The sequence below is a fragment of the Puccinia triticina genome, chromosome 5A, assembly GCF_026914185.1.
Source record: "Puccinia triticina chromosome 5A, complete sequence".
Lineage (NCBI taxonomy): Eukaryota > Fungi > Basidiomycota > Pucciniomycetes > Pucciniales > Pucciniaceae > Puccinia > Puccinia triticina.
This window is the reverse complement of record NC_070562.1, coordinates 5,333,057-5,350,245: the sequence shown is the minus strand read 5'-3', so window position 1 is coordinate 5,350,245 and position 17,189 is coordinate 5,333,057. Positions and strand designations below refer to the sequence as shown.

The window sequence follows — 17,189 nt, the reverse complement described above, 5'->3', positions numbered from 1 at the left end:
AGTACCAGCCCTTGGGAGAGTGTATGTGCTCTCTTAATTGCTGGTACTGGCTGCCCCAGGCCCAGTACTAGCCATCAAGGGGGTTTAGGAATATGGGCTCTCCCAATGGCCAACACCAGCCATTGGGAGAGCTTAGGCTTGCATGCAGCTCTCCCAATGGCTGATACTGGGAATCAAAGGAAACTTGGGTCTCCTGATGGGAGCGGGTACCGCTGGTACACTACCAGACACCTTCCCGGCAGTGCTGGGTGTGGTGCCGGGTGCATGTTTTGGGCCAAAAATCAACCTGGTACCCATACCCGTGGGCAGTACCCGGGTCCCAATGCCCATCTAGAGGGGATCCCACACTGCTTCCTCATCCTGAAATCTACCATATAGGATCTAGGAACCCCAGTCTGTCTTCTTCTCAAAAGAACAGATCTTAATACTATCATTTCATTACAGGTTGTAATTAAGTTATCCTATGGTTCCATACAACATTGCCCAAGGTCCTGTGACAATTCTGCATCACTTCTAACACACTTCCCATTGACTTCTGAAGAATTTATCAATCATTTCCTAATCCACATCAGACTCAAATCCCACCCAGAACAACATAAAATTAGACTCTGGCACTCTCTGGAGAGTGTGTCAAAGGCCCCATTTGGAGACAATATATTTGCGCAATATAATCTGGAATTTTGTGACATCTGATCAAGTTTTAGTGGATCTGATCAGATGTCACATAGGATGTCAAGAAAAAAAACTCATATATTGCCCGGATTATATTGGCTCCAAACGGGGCCAAAGTCTCCCCTGGTGATTTCTGTCAAATAAATGGCCAAACATGTGGGGCCAAAATATGCACCCAATGCACAAGCAGCATTGATTGTGTGCAAAATCAGTTGCCGTTACAAACATAGTCAAGCTGATTTGACCTGATTACATACATATACTGAGGATTGAGTGTCCTATTTCCTGTAACCTAACTAACAGTAAGTGACACTTCACTCCTCTCTGCATTTAGGGTTCAAGGTAAAAACATAAAAACATATCATATTGTGGCATACTGCCATAAAGACCTTTTTTGCAGGGAAACATTTGACAGCTTTTGAAAGTACCTGCAAATAAATTATTATGTTTTCAAGGCATATATTTGAGAACTCCAATTGTCATTTTGCAATTGGGACTGTGCAACCTGATTACATAAAACAAACTGATTTTGCAGGTGTTTTTGCTTAGCTGATAAAAGATGACCCACCGCAGGCCCTTCAAGGGTTACACAGTTGCAGACAAAACTGTCTGGGTGAGGAAGTAACCGTGCACTGCCGCTGATTTGTCTTCTAGCTAAGCTCAAGCTTGGCTGAAACGGGGCCTGTCAACACTGCCAGAATATTTGGCTGGGTTGAAGTCATCCCAGCTTAACTGGGATGCACTCAACCAATTTAAACTTGGTTGATCTCAACCAATTTAATATAAACCCAAGAGGGGTACCTTGGATTTATATTTCATCAGTTGAGATCACCCAAGTTTAAATTGGTTGAGTGCATCCCAGTTTAACTGGGATAACCTCAACCCAGCCAATTATGCTGGCAGTGCAACAAGACCTCGGTGCAGCCAAGCTATATGAGCCGGAGGTTCATCAATCCCCAGCTCCCTCTACTTGATTGCTTCTGGTCTCCAGGCGCATTTTTTGACCTCCAATTTTGTTAGCACTTGTGCCCTTACTGGCAAAGATAGACATGTTGCTTCAACAGATTCTCACCATTGTTGAGTTCGCTGAACAGATTTTCTTTACGGCTCTTGAGAGTCCTAGCCAAAAGCTAATAGAGTTATTTGCATAGACTTGTGCCATCTTTGGGCCAACCTTCTCGATGCCCATGGAAAAATCAATTGCAAAAGCCGCAACGAAAGAAGCTGGTCTAGGAGACTCGCGCACCGTAGTTGATCAAGTGATGTTTCCTGAAATCGCACCAAGCTGCGGATCAAAAGCAAACGTCAATGAGCACCTCTCCGGCGACAGAAAGGAAAAGCCACAGACTCACACCAAAGTTGAGTTTGCTTGACACCTTTTCTTTTCGGCTTGCAAGCGGAATAGTCAAAATCTAACTGAGTTTATTTGCATGATGGATTTATCATATCATTGCATTGACCACCTCAATACCCACAAAACAAAAGGCTGCACAAGCCACAAAGCAGGAAGCGAATCTAGGATTCTCGCGCGTCCAAACGGATCATCCGGAAAAGGTACAAACCCCTACACCCGCCAGTCAAGCAGTTGTTCATGAAGAAATCGTCGGCGACACTGCGGGTAGATCAAGCGGTCTTTCAGAGCTCAAAGATTCTGTAGACTCGAAATCCTCCAACTCTGAGTCTGAATCAGAGGAAGCAAACCTCCCTGAAAGGGCTGCAGAGATTGCCAGAGTCGAAGAGGAAATAAAATTGCACTATCGGCATCTCATTGCACCACTCTTTCCTGCTCTGATGAGCGGTTACGCCTTGGCCATGTACGGATCCAAGGCTGACATTCCAGTCCCTACCGGTTTGATTTTCCTCACTTCCTTTATCGCTTGGATTTTTGGCATCTGTGCGAATAAGATTGCTTCCATTTAATCCCCAAAATGTTTGAAGAAACTGAAGGAATTTCAAATCAAGCTCTCACCCAAGGTGTTTTCTCGTTCTTCTCAGTTATCTTTCAGGTTTCTCCCCCATTTCATGCCCATTCGGATTGTATGCACTGTTTCCTTTGAGGCTACCAAGAATTGAGGTGAAGAAAGTTGTATGTTCTCTATTGGCGGGCATTTCCTTTGAGGCTACTTCAAGTCCTTGGCTGTGAAATAAAGTTTTATGACAACAAGTCTTGAATGGCAATCTCGAGGTTGTGGGTTCCTTGCATAAGATTAAGATGTTTCAGCCTCTTTAGTCAGACTGGGCTACCACTCAGACCTGTCTGCGCTCTTGTTGGACCCCCCAAAATGCATGGGGGTCAGCCAAGGCTTTCAATCTCAGCTCATCCCAGCAAAATCCCTTTATAGAACTAGGTGGCTGCGCCAAGATCAAAAGGCAAAGAGCAATGGAATGGGAAAGAGTTCTCTTGACCCGTGCTTGATGACATACCTTGGGGAGCTAGTAATTGAGAGGCTGCCACAAATGTCTAAGCTAAACTAGGTTTATGTAACCTCATGTGGTACCAGAATTAGCTGAACACTTTTTCACTTGAACTGGAAAGGGCAGCCGGGCTAGTAAGAGAAATTCTTCCAACCCCCACCCATATACATGATCAATGGTTTTCTTGGAGCAGAATGGAAACCAAGAAATTTGAAAAATTCAGATTTTGACTCTGAGTTGGGTCCGGCAAACAACAGAATTGTCTTGCGCTCATATCATTCTCTTGCCTCCAAAAAACAACTGACCTGTGATTGACAATGGCTTTTTAAAATAGATGCTTACCTGAACTTCACTTGTTTCCAGAGGGAAAGCAATGATGTACGATGTGGACCCGGATTAGGTCTGGATTGTTATGCATCGGGATAGAGTTTGCTTATGTGTTCTGGCCACAAGGGTATGATTGTGTTGTCAATTATTAGCCCCTTGAACCCAGTCAGACGTGTAATCGGGCGCACAAACAAGCGGGTATTCACGGGAAACAGAAGGACAAAATTTCATTTGGTTATAAAGAAGGATAGTGTACAAGATTTTCAGCGGTTGGATATTGCTAAGCTATGATTTGAAGAATAAAGACTGCAAGAAGAAGGAGAGGAAATATATCTGATCTAGAAGCAAGTTGTCTATGGGATCGAACTTGCACTGATTCATGTTGTCCTCAAGGCTAGATCCAGCTCATCAACCAGCTGGTTCAATCGGAGCGCACTCGCTTCATCCTCAGCAGCTTCAGCAAGGGGACGTGGAGGAAGTTGGTCTTGAGAATCTGATCGGGGAACAGGAGGAGTACCAAGATTTTTTTGAACGGCACTGTCGTCTCGGCTGCGCAAGGTCCAAAGCCTAGGATGATCGACGGTTCCGTGGATAGCATAATCCCTCTTAACCATCTGTTTCAGGCTGTCGATCTTCGACTCCGATGTCAAGTAAACATTTTTCTTTGACTCGCGACGCAGAAATCTTTGGTAAGATGGCTCTTCACAGGCGCGCTGGTGCCTAAAAATTATGTCTGCAATATGCAATATGCGCGTAGGAAATGGATGAGTCTAGTATGATGTGTATAACTGAAAGTTCGGAAGAAAATTTGCCGCCAGATAATCACTCACGAAGGGCTCGGGTCGTTTCAACCTCGGGAATTGCTTTCATCTTGAAATTTGTCCGGTGCCCTGGACAATGAGCGGAAATGCAGAGAGAGGGTGGGTTCTTGGTTAGGACGGACATTTATGGTTGCAGAGAAGGTAATTAGACGAGGCAGAAGGTTTTCTTACCTTTGGGCTGCAGGTGGGTAGAGACTTAGGGGGGGGGGGGGGGGGGGGGGGGGGATATTCCCGAACGCTTCGATGGCTTGGGAGACGGAACCATAGTGCAAAATAAACCGGGTTATTTATATTGGACTCATTCGAAGCTGAGCCCATCTGCTGCTTCCAAATGCTGCTCTAAGCTGCTCAGCTTGCCCGGCATTGCTGGTGGACAGTACGCGCCGTGACTGCTGAGTCTCGACGCGACTGCCACCCGCGCGTCATCAGGCGGAGATTACGCTCAGCGGTTCTACTCAGAAAAAGGTGGCGCGGAATACCGGATCGGTGCGAGTGCCTTGATTCAAAGGAGCCTATTGCGCGCAACTCTCAATCCAGTTCCCTGCAGGCTTTATTTGGGATCAGGCTTGAAACTATCTTGACGAGCGGCTGAAGTCAAGTGTAGCAAGTAATCCGGACTTCTTTTAACAGGCTTTATGGAGGAATCCTCACAACAAACCGTCACAGTACCATTTGTATTACTACAAGAACTATATCCCCAGTCCGTAACGAGAGAGCGGACTTCGGCTGCAAGGAGGAGTCCCCCAACAAACTGGCATAGTATGGCTTTCATCTGCACCAAGAAAGGTTCCTTGTTGGCGATAGCTTGGGAAGGAGGATTATTCCATCGAGTGGTAGTGGGGTTATCTCCATCTCCGACCATCCGGTGCCGCTTGTACCAGTCTGAGTCAGTGTCTGAGAATACAGGACACAGGAAGGTGAGGAGGAAGGTCTCAACCTTTAAAACTGGCACAAAAAAATGGCGCTGCAACCCTATGGCATACACTGAGGACAAAGATAGACTGATGATCAAAATATTTGGACATTGCTAGAAAATATAACAGCATCCAGAACTGGTGGTTGTGCAAACTACAGGGTAGGTCACGGAGAACTTGATTCTTAGTGCGAAGAAAGCTGGTTTAATTGAATTCGACATCTACCTTTCAGCCTATTCGAAATGAACTGAAGGTCGCAAATCGTGGAAGGATAGGATACATAGTAAAGCCACCCTCAGGCGCTAGTCCAATCAAACCGGTATTAACTACGGGTGATGAAGGGTGTGAATGGACGGACATTGAATCCCATGTTTTTTGATCCAACACCGTCCGGCCCATCCGTGATTCGAGATCAATCCGAAATTGACGATGTCTGGTTTCCTCTAATCCCAGTAGTTTCCATGTCAGTTTGAGAAGTGTGGGAGCTGGGAAAAGCTACGCCAGAATTCCGGCTTGGGTGGTTGAGGTCCTGGTAGAAGACAATTGCCTGCAAGCGGGTGCACCTTACCTCGAACTTAACCCAAGTCCCTCGCTGCTGCGGGCGTCTGGTCTTGCGAAGCAAGCCTCCGATAGCCCTCGGCAGGAGGGACTTGCGCGCTATCACCCCCTTTTGCAGAGCCTAGAATTTGAGTTTGGCTGGCTGGTTTTTCCAAACCATCACAGTTCCTTGCCCTCAAGACCTTATACCTTAGGCCCCGTTTGGACGCCTGGTGTGATATGATAAATTGCATAATAAAATACATAACACCCAATGTGAAATCCAACTGTAATAAACCCAATCAAAAAATCATCAGATTTATCACATGTCTGTTTGGCACATCCACTCCAGAATACATTTGAGTCCATTTATAACAGGACTGTTTGGCAAACCAAGGCAGGCAGAGCTATATATGTATGTAGGCTGGAGGAGTACTTACTACGCACCCTCTTGGTGACCGGTCAACCAGTCTCAAAGAGGAAGGACACGGCCTCTTGATGACTGGTCCACCAAGTCATTGAAGAGCACACATCAACTTCTGGATGGCTGGTTTGACAGGCCATCCAGAGGACACCCTCTCGATGACCGTTCAACCGGTCATTGAAGGGGACTTCACCTTTTGATGACCCAACCAGTCATTGAGAGGGACTCTACACCCTCTTGACAACCGGACAAGTCATCAAGAGGGATTCTACACCCTCTCCATGACTGGTTGAAACCAGTCATTGATAGGAACTCTACACCCTCTTGATGTCCGGTCAACCACTCATCAAGAGGGTGAGTCCCTCATGATGTCTGGTCAACCACTCATTGAGAGGGTGAGTTCCTCTTAATGTCCGGTCAACCACTCATCAAGAGGGTGAGTCCCTCTCAATGACTGGATTGAGAGGGAATCTACACCCTCTTGATGACCGGATTGAGAGGGACTCTACACCCTCTTGATTACCAGATTGAGAGGGACTCTACCCCCTCTTGATGTCCAGTCAACCACTCATCAAGAGGGTGAGTCCCTCTTGATGACCGGATGATTCTACACCTTCTCAATGAGTGGTTGACCGGATATCAAGAGGGTGTAGAGTCCCTCTTGGTGACCAGTCAAGCAGTCACGCAGTCATCAAGCGGGATTCTACATCCTCTCAATGACCGGTCAAGCAGTCATCAAGAGGGTGTAGAATCCCTCTATGACTGCTTGACCGGTCCCTCTCAATGACTGCTTGACCGGTCCCTCTCAATGACTGCTTGACCGGTCACCAAGAGGGACTCTACACCCTCTTGATATCCGGTCAACCACTCATTGAGAGGGTGTAGAATCATCCGGTCATTGAGAAGGAGTGAGTCCCTCTTGATGAGTGGTTGACCGGACATTGAGAGGGACTCACCCTCTCAATGAGTGGTTGACCGGACATTGAGAGGGACTCACCCTCTCAATGAGTGGTTCACCGGACATCAAGAGGGGGTAGAGTCCCTCTTGATCCGGTCATTGAGAGGGTGTAGAGTACCTCTCGATGACTGGTTTCAACCAGTCATGGAGAGGGTGTAGAATCCCTCTCAATGACTTGTCCGGTCGTCGAGAGGGTGTAGAGTCCCTCTTGATGACTGGTTGGGTCATCAAGAGGTGAAGTACTCTTCAATGACCAGTTGAATGGTCATTGAGAGGGTGTCCTCTGGATGGCCTGTCAAACCAGCCATCCAGAAGTTGATGCGTGCTCTTTGATGACCGGTTGACCGGTCATTGGGAGGTTGTGTGGTACTCCCTAGATGATTGGCCCGTACATATGTATGTAGCCATGGGCCAGCCATTTATCACCCGGAAATAGAGGTCAGGACCTCTATTTCCAGAATGGCTGGGGGAATAAATTTCCCGTTATGCCGAGTAATGAATTTTACAATATAAATGGCCGTCCCAAACACATATAAATGAGGTGTTATACCCCGAGCACCCCCGGTTATAAGTCGCGCAATTTATAACCAAAATTGGGGCATCCAAACGGGGCCTTAAAAATTTGCTTGGCACAAAGCCTTGCTTCTTGCGGTTCATCCCACACAATCTGAGGTGTGTTACATCATTTCTTCAAGTTTAAATAAATTATCAAAGTCAACCAAACCTTGAATTTTACTGAAGTCAAGTAACAGAGAAGATCCGTGCTCACATATTTACAAATGTGCTTTTTTTTGACTTACAGTCAAGCCTCTGAGCCTTTGATCACCGGCACAGACCCGCCATCAAGACCACATAGCCCTCTGGATGACCGGTAAAGACCGGTCATTGAGAGGGATATATACAACGCCCTGGATGACCGGTGTCAGCCGGGCTACTATATTAAGTTAGAGCCCAGCTAACTGATATATAACAATTGTTAAAAGTACACATTTATTGCGGCGCAGAGCGCCTTGTATAAAATGAATACCATATTCATTATTGAACAATAAAGCGGCGCAGAGCGCCGCGCATACGAAAATGAATATGTAATAAAAGATCTCCCCTCGAACGATGTATAGAATTGAGGAGAGACTGTCAAAACTCCAGCCGCAGGTAGCGGCCGGAGAAAGAATAGTAGCCATGATCCAAAAACCCGTTCTCAGGCCAAGAGAACGGGTTTGCTATTGTTGAACTAACAAAAAACCCGTAGAACGTTCTACAGGAAATGGCCGGAGGAGAGTAGTGAAGAAATAAACTGCTGCGTCTCCCCCGGCCAAAGATGAACAACCAAGAAAACGTCATAAAGAGTGGAACTCTTCCTCGGACCGAGGAAGAGTAACACTTGTCGTTGAGTAAAGAGGACAAGAGCGATGCGAGCAATAGAACGCTCTACCACTCCTGTCCTAACTAGTTCTTCCCGCGGCCGAGAAGCCGCGATGAATTTGAAAATAGACCAGCGACCCTACCGGTCGCCGCAAGAATATATAAAGGAGGCTTTTGAGCGAGTAAAAGCCTCCCCAGATTCATACCAACCACCTCGTCGCCATACCTGCCCCGCCCCGTCTACCCGACCGGTCGCTTGCCAGTATAGTTACGATTTTGGTTCTTTGAGTCGTCTGCCGTCTTCTTTCACGGACCCTCTTTAAGAGTAAGTCCGCTGTTTCCTTCTTTCTTTATCGGGATCATATCCCTTGCCCTGGGAACGTTAGTACGTTCAAAAACACCCTTAATTGGGCCCCAGAAGTCACAGGTTCCATAACCACCCCTGCGCATATCGTGCGCAGGCCCTGTAAGACCACCGGAGGGCACTTAAATACCCCAGGCGCTCCTGGCCCCTCTGTTACAACCCTTTTGGGTTTTCTCTTAAAAATAACTTTGAGTTATTTTTTACCCTTCTCACCGCGCTCTTATCGCGCTTACCACCGCACCGTGCTCTGTCGCCGGTGTAGCTAGAGGAGCTATATTGCTCTTGGCATCACCGAGCCTGACAATTGGGGGTCTGGCCGGGAACTAAAACCTGTTTTAACCCATAACCCCATAATCTACTTAGTTTTTTTCGTTTATCCAACGAAATAAACCAAACCAAACCCACCCTTAAGCTTACTTAACTCTTACAATAAGTCTAAACCCCCGCGCTTCGAGCGCAGTAGGCAATATTGCCCCTTAAAACTTAATTTATTAAGTTTATTACCGCTCCCCACCCGCTCTCAGTAGCGCACCACCCGCGCTACCTAGCGCAAAACTTTAGCCGCTCTACTTCGGGCGATTTAAGCCGCGAACCTCAGCGCAACCCACTTAGAGCACTCGTGCTCTCTACCTGCTCTCCGCAGCTCGCCACCTGCGCTACCTAGAGCAGAACTATCCTCGCGCTCTTCTGCGCTATCTAACCGCTCTCCACAGAGCAACCTAAACCGCGATCTCTTCGCGCGTATCTTCAGAAGCCTTTAACCCTTCTGTACCCTCTTCTTTACCGCAGAAAAACCGCGAAGCAACCTCTTTTTCTGACAAAATTTCTCTTTTTTTTTTAGTGGAATTACAGTGAAACGCTGAACTGATTCGGTATTATCTCCGTTATCTTAAAGAACAGAGAGAAGAACGTGCCCGGAATTACGTCCCTACCGTCTGGGAGAAGCTTTCGTACGCTGAGCAGCTCAAGATCGCCACCGACCGAATTGAACGCGAACAAAAAGAAAGTATCAAAGGAAAACTTCGATTTCAGCTCTTCTTACGTGAACATCGCGCTCGCAAAGCCAAAGCTTGTCTAGAACGCAAAAGTGAGCTTGAAATTCCTACCTTTTTTAACTACCCTTGTTAAAATACTCGCTAACCCTCCATCCCTTCTCCTACAGTGGTTCGGAAAACCCAATCCGAAAAGAATCTCGCAGCTGCTGCTGCGCTGAAGCTTGAAGTAGACGTTCCGTTGAAGAAACCTACTAGGAAGTTTCATCCCGCTCCTATTCCGCACCGCCGGAGCACTAACACTTTTGCTGCTCGGATAATAACAGTGCCCGCTCCAAAACCAAACTACGTCGCCGGCACTATACGCCACCCAAGAGATACCCGTAAGTAACTCTCTCCTGCAAAACTGACTGCAGAAAACCGCATCACTGACCAATCCCTCCGTTCTCCGCAGCTGAAATAGACCTAGCTCCCGCCAAGAACTTAGCGGACATCGACGTCAGCGACTCCGAACCGGAAGTCGAAAGTTAGTCAAATTTTTACCAGAATCTGACCCCTTATAAAACAAACAATACACTGATACAATGTCTACCCGATCTTCCAGACCTGACCTCGAAGGACCCCTTGCCACTCCTAAAAGAGGCAGCCGCAAAGGGTCCGCCATCGGAGGATCTATCGTCGGAGGATCAGTTGGAGGAGGATCCGGCGGACTTCGAGGTCTCGCTTCGGTTCAAGAAGAACACGGACCCAGCTCCGAGCACCTCGAAAGCCAAAGCTCCGGTGAAAACCACCAAAGAGCTGGAGGAGGAGCAAGTCAAGATGATCCAGAACTTGGTGGACGTCCACCAAGCCAACTGGAGAAAATGCATCTCTCTCCAGGCTCAAGGATCTCCGGAGGAGCTCAAAGCCGCTCTACGCGGAGCTCAAGAGAACCAAAAAGCGGCTCAGAAGTTTCTCTCTTGAAAGGAGTTAGAGTCCTTTGTGGAGGGTTGGAACCCCTGGACGGTAAAGAAACAGATCGCCCCTCCAGCGAGGACTTTGAAAAAACAAAAAGCTCCTCCAACAGATCAAACCAACCAGCTCCGCAGAGACCGCACCAGATGGGCTCAAGTCATGAAGGCAGCAAACACCTTGGAACAAGCCTACGACCAGATGTAGTTGATAGAGATTTTATTTTCCATATGTTTGATAACTTGTATGGAAATTTGTCTACATTGCATAGTAACTCTAGTAACCAATATAAGTTTACAAACAAGAAAATTGTGGAATGTCATACTTCTATTATTAACACTCTTGAATCTGCTGTCAGTCGTGCAATAGACATGTCTCAAGAACATTTTGTTAAAATCCCTGAGTTTCGCCAAGATATTGGAGAGATTAAGAGTAAAATGAGTGAGATAACAAAAAGCCTTGAGAATATGACTGGTACAAATCAAAGTCTACAAGACAAACTTACGGATATTGACATTGATATGGCAGATTTTAAAACCCAAATGTTGTCTACTTTGAAAACTGAGGTTATCAAAGTAAACAGAGAGCGTGAGGAACATCAATCCACCCAGTTACAAATTTTGATAGACTTAGTGAGTTGTCAGGAAGATAACATGAAAGAGATGGTAAATAAGATCAACCTCTCCACAGAGGAACAAATAAGCTCTCTGAAACAAGAGATAAAGACTCTTAAACAAAATGTAGCTGGAATACAGACTCCCCCGCATCTGATTCATAACCCAGGATCTGCTCAGGCGGAAGAAGTCAGGTTTAACAATCCCTTACTGAATAATAGGAATAGAGCATTTCAACACCAAGAAAGGTCTCTACCTCCTAAGGAAGAAGAACCAACCAGGTTGCCCCGCCCAAACGCAACTAGTGATTCCCAACCTTACCAGGACCAACCAAGACAGACTACTTCTTTTATGAATAGTTTAGATCCAGTGACCAAATGCAAACTGATGCCGCCAATGAAAGAATGGCCTAAATTCTCTGGAGAAGGAGAATATGATCATATCCACTTCATAGATTACGTAGATCATCTCCTTGAGTGTTACAAAGCTACTGATGAAGTAGTAACTGCCAGATTGCCAAGTTTATTTGAAGGCGTAGCTTTAGACTGGTTCGTCAGAAAAAAGAAATCTGTCGGAAAAGTAAGCTGGGAAGAGTGGAAAAAACTGATCCACAAACAGTTTGGTACAGATGTCTGGGAGGATAAAATGCTGGCCGCATATGAGAATGATTTCTTTGATCCTACGAAAGATGACCCATACAAATGGTGTCTAAGTCAGAAGAAAAGAATTGATTGTATCTATAACCAACCCGCTCAGAAATTTGTCACTAAGAAAATCTTGAAAAAGTGCCCTAATTACTTAGAACATGATGTGATGTGCAGGTTGAAAGATGCAGACGTAGACTTGTCTGAATTAGTAGCCACTATAGAAATAATTATTGTGGCTAAGAAATTAGACAGGAAACCCAAGACGTACAAAGAAAGGCGTAATCCAGCTCCTAGAGAAAACACAGCTGCAGAAAGAAAGATTGCAGAAGTGCCTACTAGAAAACCAACTAGTATTGAGTGTTATAATTGTGGAGAGAAAGGCTATAAGAGACCTGATTGCCCTAAACCACGTAAACGGATTAACAATATAGAAGTAGAATCAGATGAAGATGACCTATCTGATACGGGCTCCCAATTCGACATTGTCAGTATGGAGCCTGAAGTTGGAGATTGCCTGGATGAACCAGAAATTAATGCCAAATGCAACGTAATACAAGCCGATCTAGGCGATCCATTGCGTATCACGGTAATCCAAGGAGATTCCAACCTGCCACAGAAATGGAATTCTTCACTGGGAGTTGGGCATGTATCAGATGCCAAACTCATGACAAATAAACCAGAAGAAGGCATGAGTTATACTTTGGGAAAAACTAGCTACACAACAGTTATCTTCGATGAGAGAGAAGTCAGAGCTCTTCTAGACATTGGAGCATTTTGTTCTTGCACTAGTACCAATTTACTAGACTCTTGTTACCCTGACTGGAAGAATAATCTTCTCCCCACACCCAAGGCTAAATTTAGCAGTTGTAACGCAGCCCTTAAACCAATAGGGATAGTTAAGTTACCTCTTATTTTTCCGCACACAAAAGGTTCTTTGAGATTACACGTAGAATTTGTAGTCCTAGAAGATGCTGTGAGTGATTATCTTATTATAGGTGATGATGCATTCTGCTTGTATGGAATAGATGTAATTCAAAGCAGAAACAGATACTACACTATAGGTGGTGATTGGAAAAGAAAGTTTGAGATATGTAACATTAGCTTTCAGAATCCTCCCAGAAAAAATCATGAGAATAAAGAACTGATCAAGTTCAGTCAAGATTATATGTCTCAGGCTGCCATTAGCAGTGATTTGACTACGGAGCAAAAATCAGATGTATTGCAAGTCTGCTTTGAGCATGAAGAAGCTTTTTGCACAAAGGAGGAACCTATAGGGAATATCTCAGGACACGACATTGAGATAGAACTTACGTGTCAGCCCCCATACCCTCCTGCGTTACGGAGAGCCGCTTATCCTTCCAGCCCTAAGTCTAGGGAAGCCTTAGAGATCCACATCAAAGAACTTTTAGAACTTAAGGTTTTGAGGAAAGTAGGCCACAACAAACAAGTGGAAATAACTACGCCCGTAATTATAGCATGGCATAATGATAAATCCCGTATGGTAGGAGACTTTTGAGCCCTTAATAATTACACCAAGGCAGAAAATTATCCTATTCCAAGGATAGATCATTCACTGCATAATTTGGCGAAAGCTAAATACATCACAACAATGGATGTTCTTAAAGGGTTCCATCAAATACCTATTAAAGAAGAGAGCAGAAAATTTATGAGAATAATCTGCCATCTAGGAGTGTATGAATATTTAAGGATGCCATTTGGTATAAAAAATGCTCCGTCACACTTTCAGCGTATGATGGACACGATATTTGGATCCTTTATTAGACAAAGTTGGATGATGATTTACATAGATGACATTATCATATATTCTACAAACTGGGAGGATCATTTAGAAAAAATAAGATTGGTCCTCCGTACAGCTATTACAGCAGGTTTGAAAATGTCAATCAAGAAATGCAACTTTGGCATGCAAGAGCTCAAGGCTTTAGGTCATATAGTCTCCGGATTATCTCTAGCCATAGATCAAAACAGAGTAGCAGCAGTTCTGCTTAAACCTATGCCGCAGACAATGACAGAAATGCAGTCATTTTTGGGATTTTGTAGTTATTACAGACAACATATCCCTAAATTTGCAAACATCTCAAAAATTTTATACGAGTTGTGTAGCAAAGATGTCTTCTTTGAAATGACATACGGGAGAGTAGAGCAATACGAGCAACTAAAAAGGCTTATTACTACAGCTCCCGTACTAGCACAACCAGATTACTCTTTGCCATTTATACTGTACATAGACGCTTGCTTCAAAGGCATAGGAGCAGCTTTACATCAAGAATTCATAATTGATGGTATTCCTGTAGAAAAACCTGTGCTGTTCATTTCTCGACAAGTCCGTAAGACATAAATGAGATATGGAGCCAGTCCGATGGAATTTTCATGTCTTGTATGGGCTTTAGAGAAACTACATTATTATCTAGAAGGTTGTAAGATCATTGTAGTTACAGATTGTATAGCAGTAAGAACCCTAATGAACATGAAGACGCCCAACCGTCACATGCTCAGATGGCAGATTGCAATACAACAGTATAGGGGACACATGACCATTATCCATAGGGTGGGAGCTAAGCATACTAATGCAGATGGACTAAGTAGATGGGCTTTGCCTAACACTCCAGATAATCCTGCCTATGATCCGGAAGATGAGGATGTATTCCCCATTTTAGGAATTCACGTATGTGACATTGACAACGCATTCTTTGAGGAAGTCAGAATCAGCTATAGTGAAGATTTAGAACTTCTCAAGTTAATCAATATCCTGGATAATGAAAACAGCGCTCCAGAATTGATTTCCAGCTTACCGGAATGTCTATTGACCCCATACAAAGCAGGACAGTTTACCCTGTTAGACGGCATAATATATTTTATACATAGACATTCCAGTGTGATAGTTCTGAGTAAAGAAATTCACATCAAAAATATGTTGTATGAATGCCATGATAATGCTGGCGCAGGACACTTTTCTGAAGATAGAACTTTGGAAAGGGTTAAACAGACAGCCTGGTGGGTTGATTGGAAAAACCAAACTAAAGCATATGTTAAATCCTGCGAAACATGTCAAAAAGCTAATAAACAGACTGGAAAGAGGTTTGGATTATTGCAGACCATTGCGGAACCCAAAACTCAGTGGGAAATCATTAACATGGAATTTGTGACAGGATTACCACCGGGAGGAGCCTTCTCCTATAATTCAGTCCTAGTAGTGGTAGATAGAATTTCCAAGAGAGCCAGGTTCATTCCGCATCACAAAGATGACACAGCTATGGAAGTAGCTATGCTATTCTGGAACAGAATTATGGCTGATGTGGGTATCCCAAAAATAATTATCAGTGACAGAGACCCAAAATTTACGTCAGAATTTTGGAGAAATCTTCACAATATGTTGGGCACTAAATTAGCCTTCTCAACCGCGTATCACCCGCAGACTGATGGTTTAGCAGAAAGAATGATCCAGACATTGGAGGATCTTCTACGAAGGTTTTGCGCCTTTGGGCTAGAATTTAGAAATAGTGACGGGTATACACATGACTGGGTAAATTTACTCCCTGCCCTAGAAATGGCCTATAATAGTAGTAAGCACTCTACTACTAAAGAAGCGCCGTATATCTTAGAGAGGGGTTGGATTCCCAGACTACCAAAAGATACTATCAATGACGAATTGCCACTAGCACATCCTACAGCGTTAGACTTTAAACAGATGCTGGAAGCTGCAAATAAACATGCTGCTAAACGCGTTCAAGAAGCGGCTGAGTACAGTAAGATGTGGTGGGACAAGAGTCACAAAGAACCAGAATTCCGTATAGGAGAGAAAGTCCTTCTTTCAACAGTAAATTTTAACAATTTGGGTGGTTGTAGAAAACTCAAACCCGCCTTTGTAGGACCATTTGTAATCAAAAACATACATGGTAAGAATGCGGTGGAAGTAATCCTCACTGAAGAATTCAGTTGGAAGCACCCAGTATTTCCAGTAAGCTTAATTAAAAGATATGTTCAGAGAGAAAATGAGCCAACTCCCAAACCTATACCCGTACCTATAGAAGAGCTGCCACCTAAGGAGCAACTTAAATTACATAAAATCCTTAAAGACAAAAAAGAAAGGGTTTTAGGTAAAGACACTAGGTTGTACCTTGTAATATATAGAAACCAATCAGCAGATAAAGATGAATGGCTACCGGAAAATAATATCCCGGATGGAGCAATTCACCTACGCAATTACAGAGTTTCTAAGCGTAAGTAGCTCAGCTAAGTTATGAGTAACTTATCTTGGTGGGAGGGAATGTCAGCCGGGCTACTAGAATAAGTTAGAGCCCAGCTAACAATTCTACATGTGTTGCTAACTGTGCATACTATTCGCGGCGCAGAGCGCCAAGTAGTCGTGAAACCTACACAGCTTTAGCGACTACGACTTTTTGAGCACTGAGTGCGGCGCAGAGCGCCGCAAATAAGAATATGAATATGCAACAAGCCTCCCCTCAAACGATTGATAGAATCGAGGAGAGAGTGTACAAACTCCGGCCGCAGGTATCGGCCGGAGAAAGAATGTAGTTATGAGTGAAACCCGTTCTCATAACAACAGAACGGGATACAAAAGCGTTCTCAAAGCCAAGAGAACAAGTGCTAGACATTCTCCTGTCCTATTGTTCTAAGAAGTGACAATAGAACTGATCGAGTGGAGCCGGCCGGAGGAGAATAGCAATAAAGTGAACGGTCTACTCTCCCCCAGCCCAAAGTTCTCAACCAAGAATAGACGTCCTGAATGAAAAACTCTTCCTTGGACCGAGGAAGAGCTACACTCAACAATGAGAACAGTGAACAGGAGTGGTCAGAATAGTAGAACTCAAGATCACTCCTGTCCAAACTAGCTATGTCCCAGGCCGAGAAGTCGTGAGTAATTTGCAATAGGAACGGCGACCCTACCGGTCGCCGCAAGAATATATAAATGGAGGCTTCTGAGCGAGAATAAGCCTCCCCAGATTCATACCAACCACCTCGTCGCTATACCAGCTCCGCCCCGTCTATCCGACCGGTTGATTGCCTGTATTGCCACGATCTCGGTTCTTTGAGTTGTTTGCCGTTTTCTTTTGCGGACTCTCTTCAAGAGTAAGTCCGCTGTTTCCTTCTTTCTCTATCGGGATTATATCCCTTGTCCTGGGAACGTTTTTACGTTTGAAACACACCC

General features: G+C 44.8%; 2 protein-coding genes across 2 annotated transcripts; one reads left to right on the top strand and one right to left on the bottom strand.

The window, feature by feature from the left end:
• Window positions 1-1,853: 1,853 nt before the first annotated feature.
• PtA15_5A640 (uncharacterized protein) lies at window positions 1,854-2,592 on the top strand (the record flags this gene model as incomplete). The annotated part of the gene is made up of 2 exons (XM_053169423.1): window positions 1,854-2,030; window positions 2,158-2,592. The coding sequence occupies 2 exons, from the start codon at window positions 1,854-1,856 to the stop codon at window positions 2,590-2,592; spliced, it is 612 nt and encodes a 203-aa protein (XP_053020621.1).
• Window positions 2,593-3,791: 1,199 nt separating this feature from the next.
• PtA15_5A639 (uncharacterized protein) lies at window positions 3,792-4,284 on the bottom strand (the record flags this gene model as incomplete). Its single annotated transcript, XM_053169421.1, has 2 exons — window positions 3,792-4,147; window positions 4,245-4,284. The coding sequence occupies 2 exons, from the start codon at window positions 4,282-4,284 to the stop codon at window positions 3,792-3,794; spliced, it is 396 nt and encodes a 131-aa protein (XP_053020620.1).
• Window positions 4,285-17,189: the final 12,905 nt, after the last annotated feature.